Source organism: Pelmatolapia mariae, linkage group LG22, assembly GCF_036321145.2.
Source record: "Pelmatolapia mariae isolate MD_Pm_ZW linkage group LG22, Pm_UMD_F_2, whole genome shotgun sequence".
Taxonomy (NCBI): domain Eukaryota; kingdom Metazoa; phylum Chordata; class Actinopteri; order Cichliformes; family Cichlidae; genus Pelmatolapia; species Pelmatolapia mariae.
In genome coordinates, this window is record NC_086245.2 from 26,401,296 (window position 1) to 26,426,422 (window position 25,127).

Here is a 25,127-nt window from a genome sequence, read left to right on the forward strand (position 1 = left end):
TGTGTACCTGTTGGTGCTTTTCAAACTCCAGCTTGATGGGAGACTTGATGCAGTTGCAGGTGTCCTGATAGGTCTGTTTGAGTGCCAGGTCCATCAGATGCTTGTGATATGCCCCAGCCAAGTTTCCACAGGTGAAGATTATCACATTGGCTAAGATCTGCCACAGACAGACACACAAACATACATGGAAGAAATAAGCAATTAAGAGCTGACCTATATTGCAAATATGATTGTACCAGTCATTTTTCCACTATACGACCTTTCCACTTAAGCCTCTGTTATTACCTCGTAAAACCAGGCGAGAACACACACTTTTGCATTGCTTTCCACCACCGTGTCAACCACAAGCTCTTTACAGTGTGGACCTGCATATGAATAAGTTGTCCTTGGTGCCGTATCCAAGATCATGCTTTGCCTTTGAACACTGGTTTATTGTTAGAGTACTTTTCCACTCTGCATGTGTGAGTGTGTGAGAGCGAAGAAAGCTATTGAAGGCTGTTGTGATTACAGTGTTTTTACTCTGACGGTTGATTGGAGTGTGTGTGTGTTTGTGTGTGCGTGTGTGCCAGCAGCAGCAGAAATGGATCTGATGCCAAATCAATTCTACTTCACTTCATGTTTCTGCACGCTTATTGACGTTTATGGATAATCTTTTTCTCTTATCGGTCTGCGGCGAGACTCTTTGTTTTACTGTATCAACAGTCCATTCAGTTAGAGCCAGTTTTGAAGGGCTGTTCCCTGAGTGCGGTAAAAGGCCCTTCACATTACTCTGGAGGCCCTGCTGAATGTGCTCGATTATACAGGATAGGTTCACTGTTTTACAACCCAGACGCTGCACCTCATCATTTTTAATCATGCTTGGAAAAACATTAGAGAACGAGTTTTCATGCTGCAGCTAATATGGAGAAGAAATTACATATGCAGCACAAGAAGGAAGTCATGGAAAATATATCGGCAGATTCCAACAGTGTGGCTGTGTGTTCAGGTTTACCTGCCAGACTAAAGGATCCTCCAGGTCTGTGTCGCGGGTGGTCAGACAGACACTGAGAGTGATAGTGTGTGAGAAGCAGGTGATTCCGCTGGCGATAATGGCCCCTCTCATGGAGAAGGGAAGCATGGTGTAGACAACAAACACGATAAAGAGGAAGAAGGAGACCTGGAAACGGGAAAGCAAGAACAGGTGAAGGTGCAAATTTGTCTAAATTAAACCACACGCATTAATACCAACAGCTTTGACAAGAAGTTCCCAAATGTAGAAATATGCTTGCGGCTGAATCCCAGCAGAGATCTCTGCTGTACGTGTTCCCACTTTGTCTGCTGTTTGCCTAAATACAGAACACAGCTGAGTGGGCTGCCAGTGTTTCTTTGCTAAGAGATCCAACGATAAACTGCTGATCCTGTGATAAATCATTAGAGATGAGTGGGCTGCTCACTTAGTTTTCACAAAAATCCTCTGCTAAATTGTCCAGAAAACAAGAATACAACAAATCAGAGCATCACAAGTTATTAAATGACTGCTCAAATATGTCTTTACATGTGGGAATAACATATTGTAACAATTAAACGAGGAGTTTGTTGCTTGATTTCTGTGATCAGTTGTACCTCTTTTTTTGATTTCCATGAGACATTTTTACTCCGATTGCTTATCAGCTCCTGCTGTGGATGTGCGCGTGCATGTTTCTGTGTGCTGTGCGTGCGCATCAGCGTATTTTTCACTGATACCTCATGCTTTAACCTCCCACTTCGTCTCTGTACACTTCCCCTGCTCTCACTCCACCTCTTCCTGTTATGGTGGCTGTGGTGGCAACCAGCGTGATGGGGTCACAGCTTCAACTAGGACACCAGATGAACTTTGACCTTCCTGCCTGTCTGTTTATTTCCTGTGCCTATCAGGTTCAGAAAGTCGGACTGCAAACAGGAATTCACTACGGGTGACAGCTCTGAGTGGATGGCTTCTCCTGAAAAGAAACCGATAATTCCTAGACCTCGATTTGTGTCTTACATTATTATGCATGTAAACTTTAAGCTTTAAATACACTATGGCCTGCATTTCTCAGTTATTTCAGGGTTTATATGGATGCTTGGAAATCCTTTGAGTCCTTGGGTTTTGGATAAAGTGTTTGAAACTGCTAGAAATTTCTTAGCTTTTTTAATAAGACTAAATGAAAAGCTTGCTTTTGGGAAAACATTTCTCTTTGAGCCTCACTTAACACACAGTCTGTAAATGTGTGGTTAAAGTATGAGCGGTCCTCTCTAATAGAACAGTGGGTGGGACATGACAGCATGCCAGGAGGTTGCTGTTTTAAGAAACATTGGCTTTAAAAATATAAATCAGGGTTCAACTGAGGACCAAATCCTCAGTGACGCTTCAGTAAATGATGGAGTCGTTTAAATGGTGAGCAACTGTTGGAAATTTTCAAGTAGGGTAACATTACACGTCTCATTTGTTTAAGCTAGCTAAGCTAATAGCCAATTTTGAAACTGTGCTAGTACGAGGCCTGTCAATCACTTACAGCACTTTCACTCATATATACCCATCATATGCACACTACCTGTGCGTGTTCGCTTGGAGTGTGATGGTTTGAAAATGGAAAATGTCCACTTTTTCTGTATACCACTGTCACGGGGTGCCGAGGCAGGCTGTGTGAGAATATAAACGGACCCAAAATGCAGACTGCTTAAGTTGTGAGCGAGCTTTATTAACAAAAGGGTGAAACAAACCGGGACGAGGAGGATGAAAACCAAAACCTAAGAATAAACTAAACTGGGAAAAGCTATGCAAAAACAAACCTGAAACCTTGAGTTGAGAAACAGAGATGCAGGGAGAATACACGAGAACATGGAGGGGAACAACACAGACGAACCAGCAACGAGGACGAGGTAACACACACTATAAATACACACGCCAGGAATCAGGGGAAGGGAAACAGGAGGGGAACACACCTGGAAGACATCACAACTGACGAGGCAGGGGAAACGTAAACAGAACACACTGACATTAACACAGACCTTCACAATAAAACAGGAACTTACACATGCAAGGACACAGACCAAGAGACGCGGACTTGATACAGGAACACACGGGCAGAACAGAGTAAACACTAAACAGAGGAAGAACAGAACCAAAATCACACTAATAGAAAACACAAAACGCTGGGTCAAAAGGACCCAGGATCATGACAACCACTTATGCTAGTTAGCCATGTAGAGCTGTCAGTGGCTAAAGCGCGCTAATCTGGTGAAAGCTACAGCACTTCAAGATTGTTCAGGTAATTAATGAAACTGGAAAAGTATCAAAATAATAGAGTTTATCTTTTTTATGATCCACTAATGATGGACTGATCATTATAGTTGAGAAAGTCTTTCTTGAGTCGCCCGGGCTGAAGAAAAATATGGACTTTTTTTAGTAGACCCTGTGTCATAAAAAACAACACACACCCACACAGTATTTCAGAACTGTCAAAACTTGTACAAAATTTAGATATATTTTTAACTGAATTCACTGAACTGACTTTTTTATATACAAATTTCAGCCGGCGCGATGGATTTCAGAATTTAATGAAGCGTAACATTCAACCATTTTTTCCAACCATTCAACCACCTCACATGAAACTGAATTATTAAACATCCATCACAATAAAAATGGCTAAATCCGTTTAGATTTCCTCTTCCAAGCACCAGATGTCCATGGAAGTTGTTTTCTGAGCCAAGGTGATAAGGCAACTTTTCAGAGGATTAGCAAAACTCTAATTAAATTTTGAATTAATGCTTAGCTACTGAGTAATTTTTTCTTGATTGGAGGTCTAAAATATGTTTAATCGGTACATACCCTCCAATGCTAAATGCTAAAATTGGGTTCAAATTGCTTAAAAAGTCAAAGTAAAATATATTTCTAGATAAAAACTAAATAGTCCAAAAACAGTAAATGGGCTGGTTCTTATGTCATCTACTTGAACACTCAGCTTTTTACAACATATCTCCTCATAACAAGAGGAGTGTCCTTGTTTGGCAACGTCATTCTTAATATCTTTTCAAGGTCTTTTTGTTGGGTGGGTCCCTAACTTCCTGTCTATGAAGTTCTCGGATGATCTGATATCGTCGTGTTGGTGTTGTTCCCAGATCATCATGAAAATGTTGTTCCAGGTTCAACATTGCAAGTGACCAATCACATTGTTGTGACGTTATTCTTTTGCGCGCCAAGCCATTAGTGCATTTATGAAATTCCAATGTTGCAAGGACAATATCAATTCTGCTTACCGTTTATTAAAGGGTTAGGATTAGGGTCAGGGTCCGTTGATCGGCGGACAGAGGCGGTTTCTCGCAGCTTAAGTACAGTTTTTTGTTTTACCGCGGTTTTCCCGAAGTCGCAAAAGTATGACGTCACAACATTCTGATTGGTCACTTGCAATGTTGATCCTGGAACAACATTTAGTATGATGATCTGGGAACAACACCAACATGATGCTATCAGATCGTGCGAAGTTCTCACTGGAAGTGTAAATTAACTTTGTTCTGCTTTCCTGCAGTGAAGTCAACAATTGATTGAAATTTACAATCATTTCTAATTTAATTTAGTTGCACTTTGAAAACCCTGGCTTAAAAATTTGTCATAGTTTTTAGCACAGGACATGGCTTTAGTGTGACTATGTATTCTTATGTGTAATGTACCACAGATGTCTTGGGCTAAAAAATCCATCTTTAGAGTGACTCAGTTCAACTTTGTGAGAGCTGTAGAAACCCTGCGCTCTGTTCCGCTTGAGAAAAAAACAGATAGTCAAAATCAACGCTGCGGACAGAATTTGCAGCGACGGGTTATAGAGATTTCTTCTCTCGCTAGCATGCAGTGTTTTATCAAGCCAAATCACAGCTAGAACATTGGATATAAGTAATTGTTTGGTTGACCTGAATGCAGCGAGCGCACACACACACACTGAGGTGTTTTTGTGTAGACTTAGACCTTCTGTTGCTAAGGGAACCAACAAAGGGAAGGATGCTGACGTCGGAGCAGATGTAGCGTTTTGAAGGCCGTGTATATTTTTGCCATAACCTTCAACTCCTTACCCTGAACTCTCACCTCGGCATCGGGGAGGGGGTGACTAAAGGGGTAGGTGGTCAGTCGGAGTGTGTGACACTGGGTGTGTTCAGGTGGCTGCGTGGAATTGAGAATGGCAGTCCAATTTCAGGTGCGTCACCTGCTTCTGTGTGCCACACAGGCAGGCAGGCAGACACACTCCGTCTCCACGGCTCTCTATCCTGAATCCTAATACAGCCTCAAACACTCCGACATGAGTCCTGCAGCCATCATATCACTTCAGCGCCTTCCATGACTTTTTCTCCCTCTGCCCTGTTCTGAGCGCACAGCCCTGCTCTGTGTGCTTCAAGCATAAGCGATGCATGCTTACCCGCCTCCTAATGCAAACACAGACAGATGCACAGATGCATGAATACTCCCATTTAAAAAGGTTTTGCTCTCCCCTCCTAAGAAGCAGCACCCTGTTTTTTTTGTTTATTTGGTTTTTTTGGGCAGGTACGTACTAACACGCACAGGTAAAAGTGACTATATCTTGATTATTTGGTACCAGGTGTGACAGCTATGTTCCATCTGCCTTCTGGAAAGAGCCGTGGCCTTCAGAGAAATTAAATAAAGAGCAGACTAACAGGCTACTGCGGCTAGATAGTGGCACACGTGGCTAAAGATATATTTCTGTGTGCGCATGTGTGTGCGTGCGCGTGTGTATGTTTACAAAAAAAGCAGGTGAGCCAGCTCAGAATGGGGTGGTTGAGAGTGGTGGAGGGTGGGAGTGGGAGAGAGGGGGTCCAAAGTGAATGGCTGAAGAGAGAAGCAGCTTCTCCCGGCCTCTGTCTTTGTGGCCTTTCTTTCTCTTTCTGTCAGACCCTTACTGTTATTAGCTCCGTGTGCTCCATCAGACATGCTGTTCTCTCAGTAATCACAATCAATCCAGCCCACCGAGAGCGGGCAGCAGCTCCAACTGTTCTCCTCTCACAGGATTTCTGCTCCCCTGCATCTTTCTTTCTTTCTTTCTTTCTTTCTTTCTTTCTTTACCCTGTTTGTTATTTCCTTTTTTCCTTTTCTCACTCCTTTCCTGCCTTCCTTTTCTCATTTTTTCTTTTCGCTATCCTCCTTTCTTTCCTTGTTTTCCTTTCTTGTTGCTTTCTTTCCTAATGCTTTTATTTCCCCCCTTTTTCCTTCTTTTCCATTTTCCTTCATTGATTAAGTGTTTCTTTCCTTACCTAATTCTTTCCTGCTTCCTTCTATCTTTCTTTCCTTCTTTTTTGCCCTTTTCTTCTTGCCTTTCTCCTTTATTTCTTTATTTCTCTTCGTATTTTTCTTCTTTTTTCTTTCCGCCTTCCTTTTTCTTCTTTTTTCTCCTTCTTTCTTTTCTTACATATTTCTTTCCCTTTCTTCTGTCCTTCTTTTGTTAACTTATTTATTTCTGTCTTTCTGTTTTTCATTCTTTCATTCTATCTGGATAGATAGATAGATAGATAGATAGATAGATAGATAGATAGATAGATAGATAGATAGATAGATAGATAGATAGATAGATAGATAGATAGAGGAAGACTCATGGGAGCAGAATAGCATAATTAATAATGCAGAATGATTATGCTCTCACAGGTGGCCGATGTTAAAAATATCCCAAACCCCACCGTGGAATCGAAGAAGTAAAACGAAGGTAAGACAGAGAAAGAGAGGTGGGGAGTGGGTCGTGGGTGGAGGTTAAAAGGAGAAAAGGAGGCAGGTGGAGAAACCAAGGAGAGAAAAATGGGATTTGATGAATAGATGGAGACAGGGTGCTAGCATGAGAAAATAGGAGTCCTGAAATGGAGAAAGAAGGAGCCTGGCGCTGAAAACGAATGTGTCTGTCTGCTGATCTGCTCACCTCTAGCTCTCATCAGGGCTCATTAACACGTCAAATTAATTCTGCGCTCACACACAGTCTCAAACGCACACAGTCACGCACACACAGCCATGTATGCATTCGAAAAATACACATTTAAACTAAATGACAGGTGTGTGTGCGGAAGCGAATTCTTGAAAGCACGGCTACGTGTCGAAAGGCCTCAATTATCAGGTTCAGGTAATCGTAAGCCATTTTCACGCACGTACTTCAGCGCTGAATGTTTCTACGTGTAACAGGGGGAGATGCATGCAAATGTCTGACACAGTTGGCTTGGCATTAAATGGCCTTTAACCTGCCAGCTCCCTACTACAAAGTCTGTGTGACGTCCTGTGGCACTGATTTGCATCAGTGTGGAAACAGTAGAGATAAAAGTCTGCTGCAGCGAGTGGTCATCCTGCGTCCTGTCTCCTGCACGCTATCTTCAGGCAGCAGGCTCACTTAAACCGGAGTATGTGGGCTAGAAAGAATGTGTAACTAAACAGTTTAAGTCACATATTTATTAATTGTTTGTTGTTGTAGACTGTATATAAAAGTCTTGTCAATCACAAGCGCGCCCTGTGTTATCCTCCTTTTTGACTCCCATGGAAATCGTATATTAAACAATAAACATCGTGATGTATTCATTATGCTCTGAAACTGGAAGATGACTCATGAAGAGAGAGTGTTTACTGAGAGTATGGATCATGGGAGTCATAAAGTTGTTTTTTTGTTTTTCGCAGACTTTGATGCCCCCTTAGTCGCCCCCTGCTGGCTATCTGAAAAAAATGTAGCTTAAAGGCTCATTTACATTGGCTTCACTTTTTAAACCCTCAATAATTCTTCACCCTCAATAACACTGAAGCTATCCAATCTTTAAGTGATGACATATGAACCTGGCTTCCGGGTCTAAACTACTCTGTGTTTATTAAGGCTGTTGTGTTTTTAACATGTTTTAATGCTTTGTTTCTTCTATTCAATCTGAACAAGCCCCTAAAATACGTCAGTGATCACTGTCGGCCTCTCTCAGTTTTTATTACCACTATTCATTTTAAAGCTCAGTTTTTAAAACCTTAGCTCTGTAGCTAGCCACCACGTAGCACATCATTATATACCAGCTAGTCCAACTTCAGTAACCCTAAAAACATCACTGCTGTTTAGGTTTTTGTTTTAATTTATGTTGGAAGTGATAGCAGAGTTGTACGTTTTAATTTTTTCAGAAATCTCTCAGGCAGAGCATGGTAAATTATGCTTGGGTGGAAACTAGCTAGCTAACTCCCCGCTAACGTCTAACTCCGTTAAATTTAATAAATTCTGTTTTCATGGATGCCTGGATGTTAAACTTAATTGTTACACCTGGTAGAGCAGCCACACTGATCATTTTATTAAAGATTAAAGAATTTAGACAGTTTTTAACTTTCAGTGATGCCATTTATATCCAGTTAGTTTACTTCACAGGAAGGTAGCATCTGATTAAGTCTTTCAGAGTCTGCAGAAAAGCTTTGCTGCTTCCATTTCATATTGAGGTTTTAATCTGAAGTGTGTGAATCCTTCAGCTTTATAAAAGTATGAAAACGTATCCGCCGAATATGACTTCAAGCTGATGCATTATCTTTGCAGGGCTCAAACACCGGGTTGTGTTATTATCTTTCCTTTCATGATTTTTACCAGTATAATGATTGTTCCACCATTGCTGTGACTGTCAACCAGTGCTGGGTGTAATGCATTACAAAACAACACTTTACTGTAATCACGTTACATTTTTCAGAAATGCAGTAATGTAATGCATTACTGTACTAACTTCAGTAGTCAAGTTACAATTTCAGGCATTATCATCATCACAAATCACAAAATACAGTCACAATACAAAATAAAGTTGAGCATGATAGGGTCCCCTTCAAGTCACTTTTACAAGATTCTCAATTCCAAATTGGACAGCTGTAAACATTTAAAAGCCATCTGCTGAACTCTTGTTGATCAACCCGAACACTCACACAGAAAATAAAGAAAACGATCTACCTGGTCCCAGGGGCTGAGTCTCCCTCCAGAGAACATGAAGAGGTAACCCATGGTGACCAGACAGGCCCATATTAGCAGCGAGAACAGGCGAAGCATCCGCTTGAAGACGGATTCGATGCAGACGAGGATGAAGATGGACAGGAAGAGGAAGAGCGCAGTGGGCACTGTGATCAAGAATGTCAAGTGGTCCTCTGTATTCTGGAGAGAGACAGAGATGGTTGGAGGTGAGGTGAGTTTGGTGAAATTGAACACATTCATGCTTTGGCCCTGGGTTAACCAATCACGAGTGGACACCTCTAATTGGCTCTCCCATGGCATCAGAATGCGACCACTTCTGTCAGTATCTCACCTAACCCCGTTCTCAATGCAGATAAAATGCCAGAGATTTACATGTGCAAAGAGTGGTTCTTTCTCTCTACACCAAACCACATAATGGAACGCCCGAAATTAAACACAGAGAGATAAGGCAGGGTAGGAAACAAAAGTAATATTAAGGAGGCAAACTCTTGATTGTACTGTGACTCATCTGATATCATCTCCCCACCTGATTCTTAATATAGGATTATATCTGCACATCGGAAAATGATGCTAAGGAGGTACCACTTCCGTTAAAGAGAAGGGGACCTGATGACCAGATGTCGATGTGTTTGCTTCTTCTATCGGTCAAAACCATGCACTCTGACTAATGTGTAAGCACAATTAGGGACGGATTTTGATTTGAGAAAATGTTACTGAATCTAATTTTCAGCTTCTTCCTAATCCCTGATGCTCACTCCATAATACCTACAATGTCTTCTTCACCTCTCTTTAAAACTGTCCGTTGCTTTGGATGGTCGACCACAGGTATTTAAACTCATCTGTCTTCGCTATCTCTGCTCTTTGCATTTTCACTTTTCCATCAGCCTCCTTCTCATTCACACTTTCAACTGAGCTTCATTCCTCTTCTCGCCAATGCGTACCTCCACCTCTCCACGCTCTCTTCCACCTGGTCCCTATCTCGGTACAGATCATATGGTCATCTGCAAACATTGTCCTGCCTAACCTCAGAAAACAAAAATGGGCTCAGGGTTGATCTGTTTCACATGGGAGGTCCCTGCTGTGGGAACGCACAAAAAAATATGAGCCACCCAAAAACATACTTGAAAACGGCCAGTACTGAAAAAGGAATAATTCACCTTCGAGGCCGAAACCATTTTGCACCAGTTCTAAATTGGGGCATCCTCTCAATTCATGTCCCTTAACCAGAGCACAGCCTGAAGCCAAAGAAGCACCTACCAGAGACACACAGATGAGTTCTGATATTGTTTTAGACACTCATGTCTAAAAGCTTCAACCTTAACTCCAAATTGACAAAATGTTTGCTCATTTTTTTGTTTGCTAGTGAGAATGTTAGGTCCTCAAAAGGATGGCGGTACTACACAGCGTGCACGCACAAACAGACGAGCAGACGGCACAGATCGGCAGGCAGACAGTCTGAGCCCGGGGAATGTGCTACAGCATCACTTCCACGCTCACACTATCAAAGTCAGCATTTAGAAGCTGTCACCACACAGACAGAACACTCTCTCGTCCTCATTTGGCATATATGCAGGTCAAGACGTTAAAGGCAACAAAAACTGTCCATCCCGTCAAGTCGTAATTTCTTTTGTTTCTCCCCCATACAGTGGTTCAGCTTTTTTCTCTCATATAGCTTTGTGCAATTACCTGCCTTATTAATATATTGATTCTTCTTTGTAGAAACTTGTGAATTCAAGTGCAAATGAGCTCATATATCTGCCAGATGTATCCAACTGGTTCAAGAAAAATGGCTTCATATCAGACTCATTAAAGCTTATGCAGCTTTTGCTTATTCTTTATGCAATCTTTACCTTTCTGGTCAAATGTTCTCAGCATGGAGACTCAAAAAAACTAATGCAGTTATGGGATTCAAGGTAGATTCATAATCGTCTTATTTATCATTTTTATAATTGTCAACATGAGCAGACTAGAACAAATCCAACAAAAACTGTAATGGAAAGAGTCTACAGGGTTCGCCAAACCTACTTGCCGCTTATATTGAGGCTTCTACATACGAGTTCAGGGGGAAAAAGTGCACTTTTTTTGCAACAATATTCATTATTTGGAGAATAATACGTGATGAACATGATGATGAACTCATGATGTTCATTTTCCTGCTCCATATTTTTTCCCTTGCACTCTAGAGGGGCCAGCCTGGTGGTCAGCTCTGTCTCCTCACAGCATGAACATCCTGGGTTTGAATCCTGCAGCAAGATAGCGATGTCATGGTCCCAGCACTTTGACCCACTTATAAAGAAAATCAAGATACCTCCTGCTTGTTTTTTTCATGTTATATTCTCAGACTTTCTTACTTTTAATCTCCTGTCTCATTCTCAGTGATTAGTTTCACTTGTACCTTGTTTCCCTCAGTCATTTCTTGTGTTTCTAATTAGCCTTTAGTGTATTTAAAGCCGCAACTTGCCTTAGTACCTTGTCACGTCTTACTCTTTGCCTCCCAGAGTGTTTACCTGTTTGGACCTCTATGGACTTTTGTTTGTTTGTTTGTTTGTTTTTACTTTGCCTCAAAGGTCTGCTTTTGCCACGAAAAGAAGAATCAACAAACATCCACAATTCCTTCAGTCTCCCACAAGTTCGGACAGTTTTCCCAATAACTGCAAAGCGGAAAGACGACTGCAGTTGCTCAGATGTGAGTAGTATCTGAGTCTCCTTAACTCCTTAAATCCATCTGCTTCATCCGATTTCCAGTCACTTGTTCCTGCTACCTACCTGGCCAACAACCACAACCAGAGGATGACGAACTAGCCTCCCTTGACTCTCCAGCTGCTACATCCACAACCCAGTCATCCAGCTCCACATAGTAACTGGCTGCACCATCCACTGCCAACCTGCCAGAGCCCACTTCCTGCATTTTATCATCTTTTAAGAAGTCCTCAGTGACACAGCAGTGGTCCAGCTCCGAACTTTACTGCAATGGATATGGATAGATGGATGATAGAAAATGGCCTCTAGAGGACTAGACTTGAACTACAGTAACTTTGCATGATATAAAGTTCCTTTAAAGTCACCCTCCTTTTATATCATTATGTTTCTGGTTAGTGGGGGGTGGCAGAGCGGGAGATCAACAGACGAATTGGTGCTGTATAAGCAAAGCTCTCGATTTACTGGTCAATCTACATCCCTACCCTCACCTATGGTCACGAGCTTTGGGTGAAGAAAGAACGAGATCACAAATACAAGTGGTAGAAATTATATTTGTCTGAAGGGTGGCTGGCATCTCCTATAGAGATAGGATAGGGTGAGGAGTTCGGCCATCCGGGAGGGGCTCAGAGTAGAGCCTCTACTCCTCCACATCGAAAGGAGCCAGTTGAGGTGGTTTGGGCATCTGACAAGGATGCCTGCTGGGGACCTCCTGGGTGAGGTGTTCCCGGCATGTCCCACCAGAACAAGGCCCCAGGGCAGACCCAGAACACGCTGGAGGAATTATATCTCTCAGGTGGACAGGGAATGGTTTTCCCCTGGACAAGCTGGAGGAAGTGGCCGGGGAGATGGAGGTCTGGGCTTCTCTGCTTAGGCTGCAGCCTCCGTGATCCGGAAATTGATGGATGGATGTTTCTGATTGGCTGTCTCTCACAAACAGAAGGCTTAAATTGAATTGCTAATAGTTGGCGCTGTATGGATGAGATGACCATATTTAGGTTTCCCCCTCTCTTTGACATCATACAGAGCCTGTGCTTTTGGCTCATAGAGATTACTTGCACATACACTTAATTCATTATTTGACTAAGTGTATGGCCCACTTTAATATCAATTCCACAGTCATGCTAATTAAAGACTGATGACAGCCAAGAGGCAGTTGTTAGATTGTTGTCCCTTTTCCCTGCTGGATGTATCACGGATTCCTCGCTGTAAAAATTCACTGGCTAATTTGGCCTGGACCTACAGAAGAGGTATCACTAATTAAGTTAATATTTCGCTAAAAATTTCACTTGCCACTTATGATCTGATTAGCTGCTGAGCCTCTGCACCAAGAAATAATGACAGTAGTGTTTGCAGCAGGTCTGATTGTGCTGAGTGAAAGTCCACAAAAAAAGGAGTGCATAGCCTCCTAGAGCTCATTCTACTAATCCGCCTGTGCACTCTGCAACTAATGTGCAAATAAAGCACTCCGTAACATCTTTTCAGAATTTATACACTCTGAGGGGAAAACAGGCAACAAAATAACCATCATTCACCCAAAGAGCAGGCTGTGAAACACTCACAGGCTCCATCCTAAAGGCGGTGCCTAGGTAAACCATTTAAACTTATTCTAGTCGAGTCATGATTACACTGACAGGTCCGGCATGATAATTGAGCGAGACTCTCTGTGATTACTTGTCAGCCATTTTACAGTAAAAGGCACGCCGGTGTGGGCAAAGAAACGCGTTGGATCCTCTCCACGTCCAATTCAATTTCTGTGAGAGAAGGAAAAAACAAGATGTCACAGGCTCAACCTTCAGTAACGGGATGTTTTGACAGTTTATTGACTTGAGCTGCTTGTTAAAATACAGCAGAAGCTATTCGATCAGAACAAATCCAAGATAGCAGCATTAATGTGGCAACATGGTGCAGCAGCGGTAGCATGAGTCAGGGTCTGGCGAAGGGATCCCATGGGATCTGACTGCTGACGCCACAGCAGCTATACAGTCGGCCCTGAGCACAGATTGAATCCTAATGAGAATGTAAGCAAGACCGCAAACTCTTACAACAGCAGAGGTTCTTTTAGCGTTAGAAGCACACGCAAAACACACATGCACACAGAAGTCAGAGACATACAGAGAAAGAAAAGGGAGGGACCTGCTTTCTCGCTACATGCGCATTTGGAGTGGAGCAGCTTTTCACATCGACAGAAAGAAGCATCTGCACTTTGCACATTTCTGATCGTAGGCCATCTAATCCTGTTAAAACCCCTTTGAAACTGGTTAAAGCATTTTCCCTTGACATAGCACAGAGGGAGTGGGGTGTGTCTGCCTGCTATATTGTGCAGCATTGTCACCCAGAACAATAATTTCCTTTTTTAACCCAGTCTGTCTCATCCAGCTATTATACTGGGAGGGGAAAAAAGGCTGGGGAGGGGTATGGGGAGACATAACAGTGGCAGAAAGAGACGCAAAGATTCAAAAATCTAATTATTCAGCAGCAAAATGACAAAAACGCACCAAATAAAGAAACTGAGGAGAAATGGGGGCCAGAGAGGGTGTGTTGCGATCGCAGCAGCGTATGTTCTTTCCACGTGCTTGTGCCTGCTGAATATTTATACTGTCTGATGAAGCAGCACTGGTGGCATATTCCTTCAATTTGCTCTCAGCCTGGTAATGAAATTCATCAATAATCAACAACCCTTTCCCTTGAAGGCCCATCTGTGGCACAGAGAAATGCTAACGCGCTCTCCACAAACAGGTCAAAGGTTGCAGAACATCCAGCGCTGAACCTAAAAGTTTATGGCTCACGTTATTAAAGCTAGTTTGGAGTGAAGTCACAGTCACTTTAATGGAGGACCTACCATCACGAAAAGGACACTAACTCACTGCGATGATGTTTTATGGGTGCTTTAGCGGCTTTTGTTGTGTTTAACTGTCATGACTGTTTTCATTTCATCTTGAGAGATTGCTTTACTTCAACTGTGTGATCTTACATCCGTTCATCACAGCACCATGGTGGAGGAATTCATCGGTGGCGAGTGAAGAAATGGTCATTTTGCCATCAGAGTAAAAAGAAGCCTGATGCCCACAGCAGGGAGACGGTGCTGCTCAGTGGATCAAACCAGTTTGAAATGCTTCTGCAGATTCAAAGAGTCCCAGCAGCTGAGTAAAAAAAGATCGCTTATTTAAAGATGAGCCATGAGGAAATGGTAATCTTCGTCGCATTTCTACTTTAACTCTGGAAATGGATGAACTATGAATTTCAAAGAAATCTGATAAATTTAATGTTAGTTTAAAGGCTCAAGGGGCTAATGAGGACTAGATAGCATCTCAAACTGAATGACTCCTTTATTTATCACAATCATGAGGTAGACATGTCGGGTGGATGTCATTTTAGGCATTTTAGGGACCAAAATTTTTCTTGATTGTTCTTGATTTTGAGACAGAAGTAACAAGAGTTGAAGATGGAGCGCTGTCAGCTAACACCAACAACCTACATCCATAAACAACACACAGACACACATACTTGCTAATCAGTGCTTAGTAATAGCCTAATAGCCTTCTGGATGATCTGTGCTACATGGCAAGTCGCATCAGAGAATTCCACTAATAAGACAGAAAAAAGGGCCAAACACTATAACACAGGGGAGAGGTTCAGTCAGTCAGTAACTCCAGTTAGATGAGGAAGTCTATGGGAATTCTCTCACTTTTGTCTTCTCCTAGGAATAATAGCAGCTGTCTTGAATATTTCCCACACTCAAGCATTAAGAGTTTAGTTAGTTTTTCACACATTGCTTCTGCATTTTGACTTAATTTTTGTTAAGGGTACAACATCAAAAATCTCACCACTAGATATCAGGAGACTGCATATCCTAGTCAACTGAATTTTGTTTCCTTCCAATTCAAGTGCATAATCCTAGCTACAGTAGTTGCTGTAAGACAAACAACTGTAGTTCATCTGTAGTGAGTGTAGGCTGCCAGTCTCTTGTTTATCTCAGCTGTCAGCATGCACCAGCATCTATTTACTCTTGTAGAAGCTGTAAAACTTTGTGAAAGGAGTCAAAGGCAAGTCAGTAGGTCAGTGAGACTCTCTTCTTTCCAATGACTGTGATACTGAGGTGAGCTGTTGGGGATATCCTGAACTTTTCTCTCAGTATCACTGTTTTTCTTTTTTTGTCCTTCTATTAGCTGTGGTTAGCCTCTGTTAGCTACTGTTACCCTCTCTTACGGTGCGTTCACACCGAACGCGATAGGCGCGACCAAAATATGCAATTTTCACGCGCGTGAAGCGGAAATGTGGGAGGAAGTAGTGCCAGATGGTATGTTTGCAAGATGGCAGCTGTTGATCTAGCGTTTGAAGAGAGAGTCTCCTTTCTCTATTTACTGTGGAGAGCAGAGCAGCGGCATAAAGGACGTCCTCGCTGTACCTGGGTCCATCAGGTCCTCCAGAAGCGTGAGCAGTTTGGTGAGTTTCACCACTTGCTCCAGGAGCTGCGTCTGGATGACAGCCGCTTTCAGCGGTACCACCGTCTTTCCCTCGTCCAGTTTGAGGAGCTGGACGGTCCAAGCATCACCCGCCTAAACACCAACTACAGGCGCTCAATCCCACCTGCAGAGCACCTGTCCGTCTGCCTGCGGTTCGTAAAAGTGTTTAATACGGTAGTCCTTTATCGATACCTGCGCTAATATATGCTGATTTGAAGTCCCAGTGACTTTCCCACAATGGCTCTTTTAAGAGCCACCCACAAACCTCTAAAGAGCGTTCCTGCCTTTTTTTTTAAATTTTCTTAATAAATGGAGCTTGCCTCCAAAATAAACTAACCTCTCTTTATTCTCTTAAATAATTGGGCTTCACTATGTTCCTATATAGTAGTATATTTTTTCATTAGTATAATATGAAATAAATTCTACATGTGTCAAGTTGTGTGCCAATATTTGCTGTGTAGTAGAACTGAGACATTAGTCATTACAAAAATTTATTTGAAATAATATTAAAATTCTTGGTAGAGAAAGCAGCTGGTGTTGTACAGCTCCGGGTGGTAGGCTATGGTGTTGATGAGCCTTTCATCCATATTGAATGAAGAACGAATGGCTTTGGCTGGACCTGCCCATTTGAACTAGGTCAGAGCATCACGTCACCAGGCTCCTGATTGGTTGTCGCGGCGTGACTTGACGCTGAGTTCAGATTTTTCCAACTCGAGCGGTAGACGCGAAACGCACGAATGCACAAAATGCACCACACAAACTCCCGCACGTATTTTTATTCGCGCTTCAAACGCATCAGTCGCGCGACTGACGCATTTTTGTGTTTTCGCATTTTTGTGTTTTCGCATTTTTGTGACGCAAATCTGCTTCTGAATTTTTGCGGGACCCCCAGTCGCGCTTCATCGCGCTCCTCCATTGACTTTACATGTAAACCTGACGCTCTAGTCGCGTCTATCAACGCACCGTTAGATATTGTTAGCCTCTGTTAGCTACTGTTAGCTAGTGTTGGCTATTGTAATACTCTGCAGATCTAACATTGTTAGACTCAGACACTCAACAAATAAACTCTAATACGATGTGAGAATGTAATCAAACTTTATCAGAGGGATCAGTGCGATTTTTAGAATACTTGAGCCTAACATTAGCTGGTATAATATTAGCTTATAACCAGCTGTTCTTGTTGTATAGCCAGTTTGCCACCAGCTGCTGGAAGTCGGAGGGTCTTCTCACAGCTAAGACCTCCATGTCTAATCTGCTGACAGGAAGTAACTGCGGAAATATCTGAAATAAATAAGCATGTTTATGCATATTTTCGTGTATTAGAGCCCTGACTTCAGCTCAGGAGATTTGGCTTAAAGTGAGGAGGAAGAGGGTGATATTTTATCCAGATGTTGGGCACATTGTCTCTTTCCTACTTGTTTTTGTTTTTGCTCCTTTGGCATGCTACATTCTTAGCTGGTCTCTAACCACACACATAAAACATGATTAGTCAGAATGGCGATATCTATCTCGGTCACTGTATTCAAGATAGCCTGGGAACATGGTGGCTTCTACAAACCAAATGGATTTATTATAAGTTTATGTGAACTCATCACTTTGTTGGGAGATCTAATTTCCCTAATTTGAAGACCAGATTATTTTTATGATGTCTTGGTACTTAAAACCTTAGAACTGACAGGGGGGGGGGCATGTTTTCCTTTTTTTTTTTTTACCATGACTGTGTAATTATATCTAACTGTGATTATATCTTTTTTAAGGCACTTTAATCAAGAATATACAAGCAATTAAATATAGTTTAGAAAAGGTCAATTTTTCACAGCATTGTTGCTTGAGGTCTCCGTGTCTAGTGGATTATTTTTACTCTGTGTAACTCCAACCACACCTAGTCAGTGACATCACAACATCTATTTCATCCCACTCGGTCACCTTACTTCTCTCCCAGTAACAGCTGGTGATCCATCATTACAAAAACACCCTTCCCTCACTGCCTCCCATCGATCAAACTGTCAACGAGAAGGAAACTAAATCTGTGTTCTTGCTTTACTTAAAATATCAACAGACTGCTCACGAGCCGGCAGAAACAGTGCTGGAATCAGTGATGAGCACCAAGGCAGCAATGAGAGAGCGGTTACAGTTCACAGATTACCAATCTTCTATAATCAGATGGAATATTGATCTCGATTAAACTGTCAAATTATGTTTTGAATGCCCTTAGGTTAACACGGAGGACACACACCACAGAAAATACAACCTCAAGGCAGAAAGAACAAGAATGATTTTCCTCCCAAAATTACTCAGACAGAAATTAAAAAAGACTTCCTCAGACAAAAACACCCAAACAGCACAATCGCTGATATGCACATACCAGCACACACACACACGTACTGCGCAAACTGGGTGGAGGGGCCGGCTTCTTAAAACAGCACTTTGAGCCACTCCAGCCATGACGTGTGGCGACAGATAAAAGTGGGCAGCAATTTTGGGAGCATTAACGCTGCTTTGGTTGGGTTTCTGTCGGCTCACTGATAAAGCCACGGCACTTACAACAACATCCTCCCCTCTCTCTGCCGCCCGGCCTCCTAGCTTCAGACCCAGCCTCTATTTATTCCTGCCATTCTTCTTGGTCCAGCAGTAATAAATACACACGCCTCGCTGAGCAACCGCTTCATCACTATAGACAGGCTTGGATGTTATTTAATAGGAGCAAACTTGGGGGGAAAGAAATGAATGATTTCAATTTGCATTGAGAATGATGGGAAATTACCTGCGGGATTGTAATTTAACCAGTGAAGCACAGAGCCTAAGAAGTAAAGGAAACTTGGAGGATTAGATCGACCAGCGGGGAGGGCAATAAATTATATTGATTTGTCTTAAATAGAAGGCATCAATAAAGGTGGAGGTGCTACTGAGAATGACCCCCCCAATTATTGAGTCGAGGTGCTACTTAGAGAGCAAAACAAATGTCTAAAGACCGTCCTGGGCATATGAGAGCAAAACAATCTTTATCAAACAACAACAGCAATAGCAATGAGTGGGCTTGCTTTTGTACGGCTATTCCATGAAACACAAAGGCAGCGCTGGCGAAACAATAGCTTGTGTTTATGGTTGAGTGTTTGTGGCCAAAACAACACTTTTCACTTGACAAAAGCACCAACACCCACGCAGCCGCGAACTAAACTGTCATCGTGCTCTTGATCCGCTCTGCAAACCCGGCGTTGAGATTTAAAGTGCTGCTTCATGGCCTCTTATGCTGTCACACGTAATCATACACACACACACACAGACAGACACACACACACACACACACACACACACACAGCTCCCCATCTCCCCACCTCAGTCGCATTCAGTTTCATGCCAAAACTAAAACTCTTCTTCTGATCACAGCGCTCTTCGGTGATCCCGAGAATAAAGCTTCTTTCTGATTCTTGATAATGAGAAACATAATGAATTAATGAAATCCAAAGTCCACTGTACTCTTTATTCTTATTATAAATGACTTAGAACTTGGAATGTGATAGCATTTTCCTTGTGATTTCAACAATTATGATATCAAGATAATTAAGATGAAATGATGTGTCTTGTTCTAGCAGTTTTATTTATACAGCGCCAAGTCACAACAACAGTCTGTTTAAGGTGCTTTGTATTATAAGGTAAAGACTCTACAGTAATGTAGAGAAAAGCCCAACAATCAAATGAGCCCCTGTGAGCATGCACTTGAAAGTGGGAAGGAAAAACTCCCTTTTAACAGGAAGAAACCTCCAGCAGAACCAGGCTCAACCACAATCGGTCGGGGGCGAGGAGAGGAAGAACAGGACTAATGTGTTTTTTGTGGCATCTTTAGCTCAATCTACATTTGATTTTTCAGTTGAATTTATGTTAAAATTCTATGAATTTCAAACCTAAATGGGACCTTTTATGTGTTTCCTACGTTTTTTCCCCTATATGTATATGTACTGTTACAGTGGTAGGTGACCATATTAAACATGGTTAAAGTTTGAAATAACGATGTCAGCTTATGTGCAAATAAACCAAGAGTCAATTTAAAATATTTCTGTTTGCACACAACAACAGAATTATTTAAGAAAAAACAAAAACTACCAGTTGTTTTTACTATCATTACCCCCTCTGAAAATCTGATCTTTTTATTGACCCATAGCACAAAGCACTGCTGTGCTTTGATGTGCTTTAACTTTGTAATCCTGAAAACTTGTAAAATAAATTGAAAAGAAAGGGTTATCTTCCAATTAACAAACAGTATAAATACTTTAGCAAGGGTCTGAGCTGTCACTTGTGAAAGCATCATGCTAAAAATAAAAGAAAAAGAATAATTGATGCTGACAAAGCAGGAGATGGATATCCAACTGTAACATCAAGAAATTCAAAGAAAGCCACGACGTGTAGGACAAACCTGGCAGAGGCAGGAAGTGAAGGATTTCAAAGACTCAAAACTAGTGAGAGATTTGCCTAAAAACCCAGAACAACTGCCAAGACACGAGTGAACAACTTAACCAAGTTGGGAACTGTAATCTTGAAGAAGACGGGAATAGACTGCAAGGCTGCAGAACAAGAAAAACTTCACTTCTGCAGAAGAGACGCCTTCAAGCCAGACTGAAGTGAGCTAAATACAACCTGGAGAAAGATTATGCGACAGTGGAATACACTGGAAGTGCGTCCTTTGGTCAGATGAGATGAAAATAGAACTATTTAGCCACAGATGTGCTGCTTATATTTGCATAAAGAAGGTGTATAACCTAAAGAACACCATCCCCTCAGTGAAACACGGTGGTGGAAGTATTTTGCTGTGGGGACGCTTCAATGCGTCTGGACCTGTGGAAGGAATCATGAAGGAAGAAAGATGTGTGAAGATTTTGGTCTGGAAGGACACCTCACTGGTTGAGCAGGTGACACACTTTGAGAGGGGTACTGAATGAGCCCGAGTGCGAGTCTGTCACAAAACAGTTACCTGATTTCCTCATGCTGTGTGATACTGACCTTATCTGGTATCGATCGAATACTAAGTAATTGCAGTATTGTGGAATGCAGATACCATTACTAGGGGAAGAGCGGTTTGTCATGATTTATGAGACGAGTCATCATCATCATCAAGTATTGATCCAATATCAATATCAACATTGGTATTGATACTATCGATACTTGGATCTATCCGTCTACTCTGTACTGTCATGTCTAATAAAGGCAAAAAAAATCTAATCATCCATTAATCTTCTTCTGCTCATCCACTTCAGACTGACAGTGGGGCTGCTGTGAGCTCTCATGGGGCTAAAAGTGTGGCAAACCCCACACACTTCACCGGTCTGCTGCAAGGCTAACACACAGAAACAGCCATCCATAGTTACTTCTAACTTAGAAAAGCCAGATAAGCTAACAAGAATGTCTCTAGACCTTTGGAGGATGCTTGGCTACCTGGAGAGAGCCCGTGCAGGCTCGGGAAGAACATACACTCCACACACAAAATTCCCACTCAGCCGGTGGATTCAAACACAGGACCCACCCTACCATCGAAATAACGCACTAATGCAAAAAAAGAGAGAGAAACAAAAGGGAAATGCGGAAATAAACTAACTCTGCTCTACGCAACTTTACTCAGACAGGGAGGACCCGGGTGTCACCCGCTCCTCTCCGGTCTGTCCTGTCTCTTTTTTGTTGACCCTCTGCTGCTGCCGCTTGTTTCTCTGAACACAATAATATGAAATAAATATTCAGTATATTTTTACTAACGCGCTGAATGACTCTTATCGCCACCATGACTGATTGAAACAGTCTTTCACTTGACATGAGAAAAATTCTCCCACATGGCAGAAATAATAAGCGGCAAGTGTGCGAGAGCGGTATTGATCTTCTCATTTCATTATTAAAAAGAAGGCTAAAGGCTGAAATTACTCCGTTAATAAGCAACCTGTCCTTGTGGTGACTAAAAAAAACCCTCAAAAGCAGGAATTTGTGCCGATAACACCGAGCACGTGCTCGTGTTTCTATTGTTCAAACTCACAACAATGACAACATTTTGGCTCTGCAAGCGTTTATTTTTAGACTCAAACTAACCTCGGACTGCTGTGTGGATTATTCACCGCACCTCTAAAATCCTGTCAAAACACTTCCCCCAGGACACACACATAGACAGCCTGTTAACACACACACGCACAGACACATGCACACACACACTCTCACCAGTCCCGAAGCAAAGAACACCGCCAGCAGTGCGAGGCAGGTTCCCATGACGATCAGCAGCAGGAACACGATCAGCGGGTGCTGCTGGCTCATTCGGTAGTACGACTCGTACAGCCAGTCCTGGGGCTTCTCGCCCTCCGCGCACACCTCACCCTGGAACCCCGGGCACCCGTCCCCCAGGCTCTCGGGCCCCTCGGGCCCCTCGCCTCCATCGCTCTTCTCCAGCAGGTAGCGTCCGCGGGTCCACAGAGCGTCCTGCCACATGGGTAGCCTCCTCTGGATGGATAGTGATGCCTCCTCGTTGCCAAAAAACACGTGCGCAAGGAAAGGGGTGCTTTCTTCCTCTCTTTCTCTCTCCCTCCTCCTCCTCACTCTCCAGCGTCCACCGCCTCCTCTTCTGCTTTATTTATTTATTTATTTTAAAGTTTGCTAAGCTGCAGAGTGACAGATTGACTGCCGAGTGAAGCAGAGCCAACTTTCCAGCTCCTGCAGCTTCCTCTGCATCCTCTGCCGCTCCTTCAGCCCCGAGGTGCCAAACTGAGTCAGGACAGTGAGAAAGCCGAGCGCTCTCCTCTATCCCTCCTCCTCCCGTCAGAGGCTCCGGAGAGGGAAGACTCGGGGGGAGGTAGGTTCTCACCTCTTGCCTCTCCTTCGGGCTTTGCTCTTTGTGTCTGGTCAGTCTGATGGGGAGCTGGCAGCAGTCTCTTCTCACTGCTTAGAGATGTAGTTGTGACGAAGCAGCATGTTACTCTGCTGAGGCGCGGATGGGAACTGAGAGAGAGAGGGGGGTGTAACTGGGAGGGAGGGAGAGAGAGCCAGAGAGAGAGAGAGAGAGAGAGGGTGTTCCAACGCGTGTGATAGAGAGAGAGCTAAAAGTGTGTGTGCTGTACCTACCAGAGCAGTGTGAGAATAGTGATGTGTGAGATTAGATAATGTGGAGGGAAGTGGTATATGACTCAAGACTGTGTGTGTGTGTGTGTGTGTGTGTGTCTTTGTTTACAAGGTACAGAAAAGGAAAGAGACTTAAGACATTTACATAAGAGGAAAAAAAGAAGACACTGTGAAGTTGGCAGAAGATAGGAGGAAGAAAAACAGTGTGTCAGCGTGTGTGTGTGTGTGTGTGTGTGTGTCTGAGAGAGAGAGAAAGTGAGAAGGGTTGTAACAGCTGTGCAAAACCAAGGAGACCGGAGTGTTGAGAGAACAAGCACAAAATGCCATCCAGCAGCCAGTGACAGAGATAAAAAGGACAGGCAAGACAAACACTCGGAGGGGGGAAAGAATGGGGGAGGAACGGGAAGAAGAAACAAAGTCAGGAAGGAAAAACCTCATGAGACAGAGAGAGTGTGGGAGGAAGAGAGAGAGAGATCAGTGCTTCAAATGAGAGGGAGGGGTAGGAGGGCTGGTAATAAGTGAAAGTTTTGAGAGGGGCGAGTGTCAGTGGGAGTAAAAATGAGATGTGACGAGCCAAAATCCCAATATTCTCCTCTCCTCTCCTCTCCCTTACTCTCTTCTCCGAGCCTCATGCGATGCTCCGCGAGGTGAGAAAAATGCATTTTTTTCAATGTGTCAAATCCACAGCTTCCAGAGAGACAGAAAGAGCATGTGTAAGCAGATTCTGATAATAACACAAGCCCAGCAGTGCACAGAACTCAGGGCTATTTTTAGAAATCATAAAAAAAGTGAAAGTAACAGAATGAAAAAAGAAACCCAAAAGCAACAAATAAATCATCCACTATAAACCCACCCAGTGGAAAGCTGGTAACAACTTATTCAACCTGAACAGGCTGCACAGTGCTAAACGCAGCTTGGCTAGACTGAGCTGATAGGCTGTCTATCAGTATATGCAAGGTAACTTTGATTTGAAAAACTCATCACTTAATTACTTAATTCCCCCCAGAACATAGAAAACATATCGACTGTATAAACCAATTAAATTTATAGTTTTCAGAAAAATACTGGCTCGTTTTGACTTAGGCGGCAGCGGCACGTTGGATTCTAGTTGCTCAACAGTCCCCGGTCTTCTTTGGGGTATTTTTCATTTCATGATGCCTTAAATGTGAACATGCAAAAAGAATTAAAATTTAAATTCATGTGACCCGAGAACAGCTGTTGACTTTTCCTCAGTCCATTTTAAATGAGCCGTGGTCCAGAGAAGACAGTAGTGTTTCTGCGTTATACTCACATGTGGCTTTTTCTTTGCATGATGGAGCTTTAACCTGAATTTATTGTTGAACTGTGTTCACAGACGGTGATTTCTGGATTCTGAGCCTATGCAGTGATTTCCAAGACAGAGCCGTGCTTCTTTTCAATGCAGTGCAGTCTGAGGGCATGAAAATCATTGGCATGTATTATTCATTTTCAGCTTGTCCGTTGCGCACAGAGATTTCTCCAGATTCTCGGTTTGATTAAATTATGTACCAATGGGATGGGATGGGATGGCTGTGCATCGGAAGGTAGAACGGGTCATCTACTAACTGGAAGGTTGGTAGCCCAATCCCCGCTGCTCCAGTCTGCATGGGGAAGAGTTGCCACTGATGCATTTATCTGCATGTGAATGTTTGATAGCTCTTAGATGTAGAACAAAGTGCTTGCATGAGTGGATGGTTTAAGCTTGAGTAGAGGAGAAAAGCACTATATTTAGGAACTTTGCCATCCAATGTAGGTGATGAGGTGTTCAAAGTCTGGGGAAAATTATTGTGAAATTCTTCCAAAATTTCATATTCTCAAACCCTTGCCCATCTTTACTTCTGAGAAACTCTCTAAGTTGCTCTTTTTATACCCAGTCATGCTACTGACTTGTTGCTAATTAGTTAATCTAATTAGCTGCAAAATG

At 42.7% G+C, this 25,127-nt stretch overlaps 1 protein-coding gene across 2 annotated transcripts in view; it reads right to left on the reverse strand.

The window, feature by feature from the left end:
• Positions 1–23,045, reverse strand: part of adcy2b (adenylate cyclase 2b (brain)) — a 70,608-nt gene extending 47,563 nt beyond the window's left edge. For both annotated transcript variants that reach the window (XM_065471223.1, XM_065471222.1), the window contains exons 1-4: positions 22,295–23,045; positions 8,922–9,119; positions 992–1,156; positions 8–157 (exon numbers count right to left, since the gene is read on the reverse strand). In XM_065471223.1, coding sequence (XP_065327295.1) covers positions 8–157; positions 992–1,156; positions 8,922–9,119; positions 22,295–22,558 — 777 coding nt within the window. In that variant the 5' untranslated portion in view covers positions 22,559–23,045. The remainder of the gene's footprint in view (positions 1–7; positions 158–991; positions 1,157–8,921; positions 9,120–22,294) is intronic.
• Positions 23,046–25,127: the final 2,082 nt, after the last annotated feature.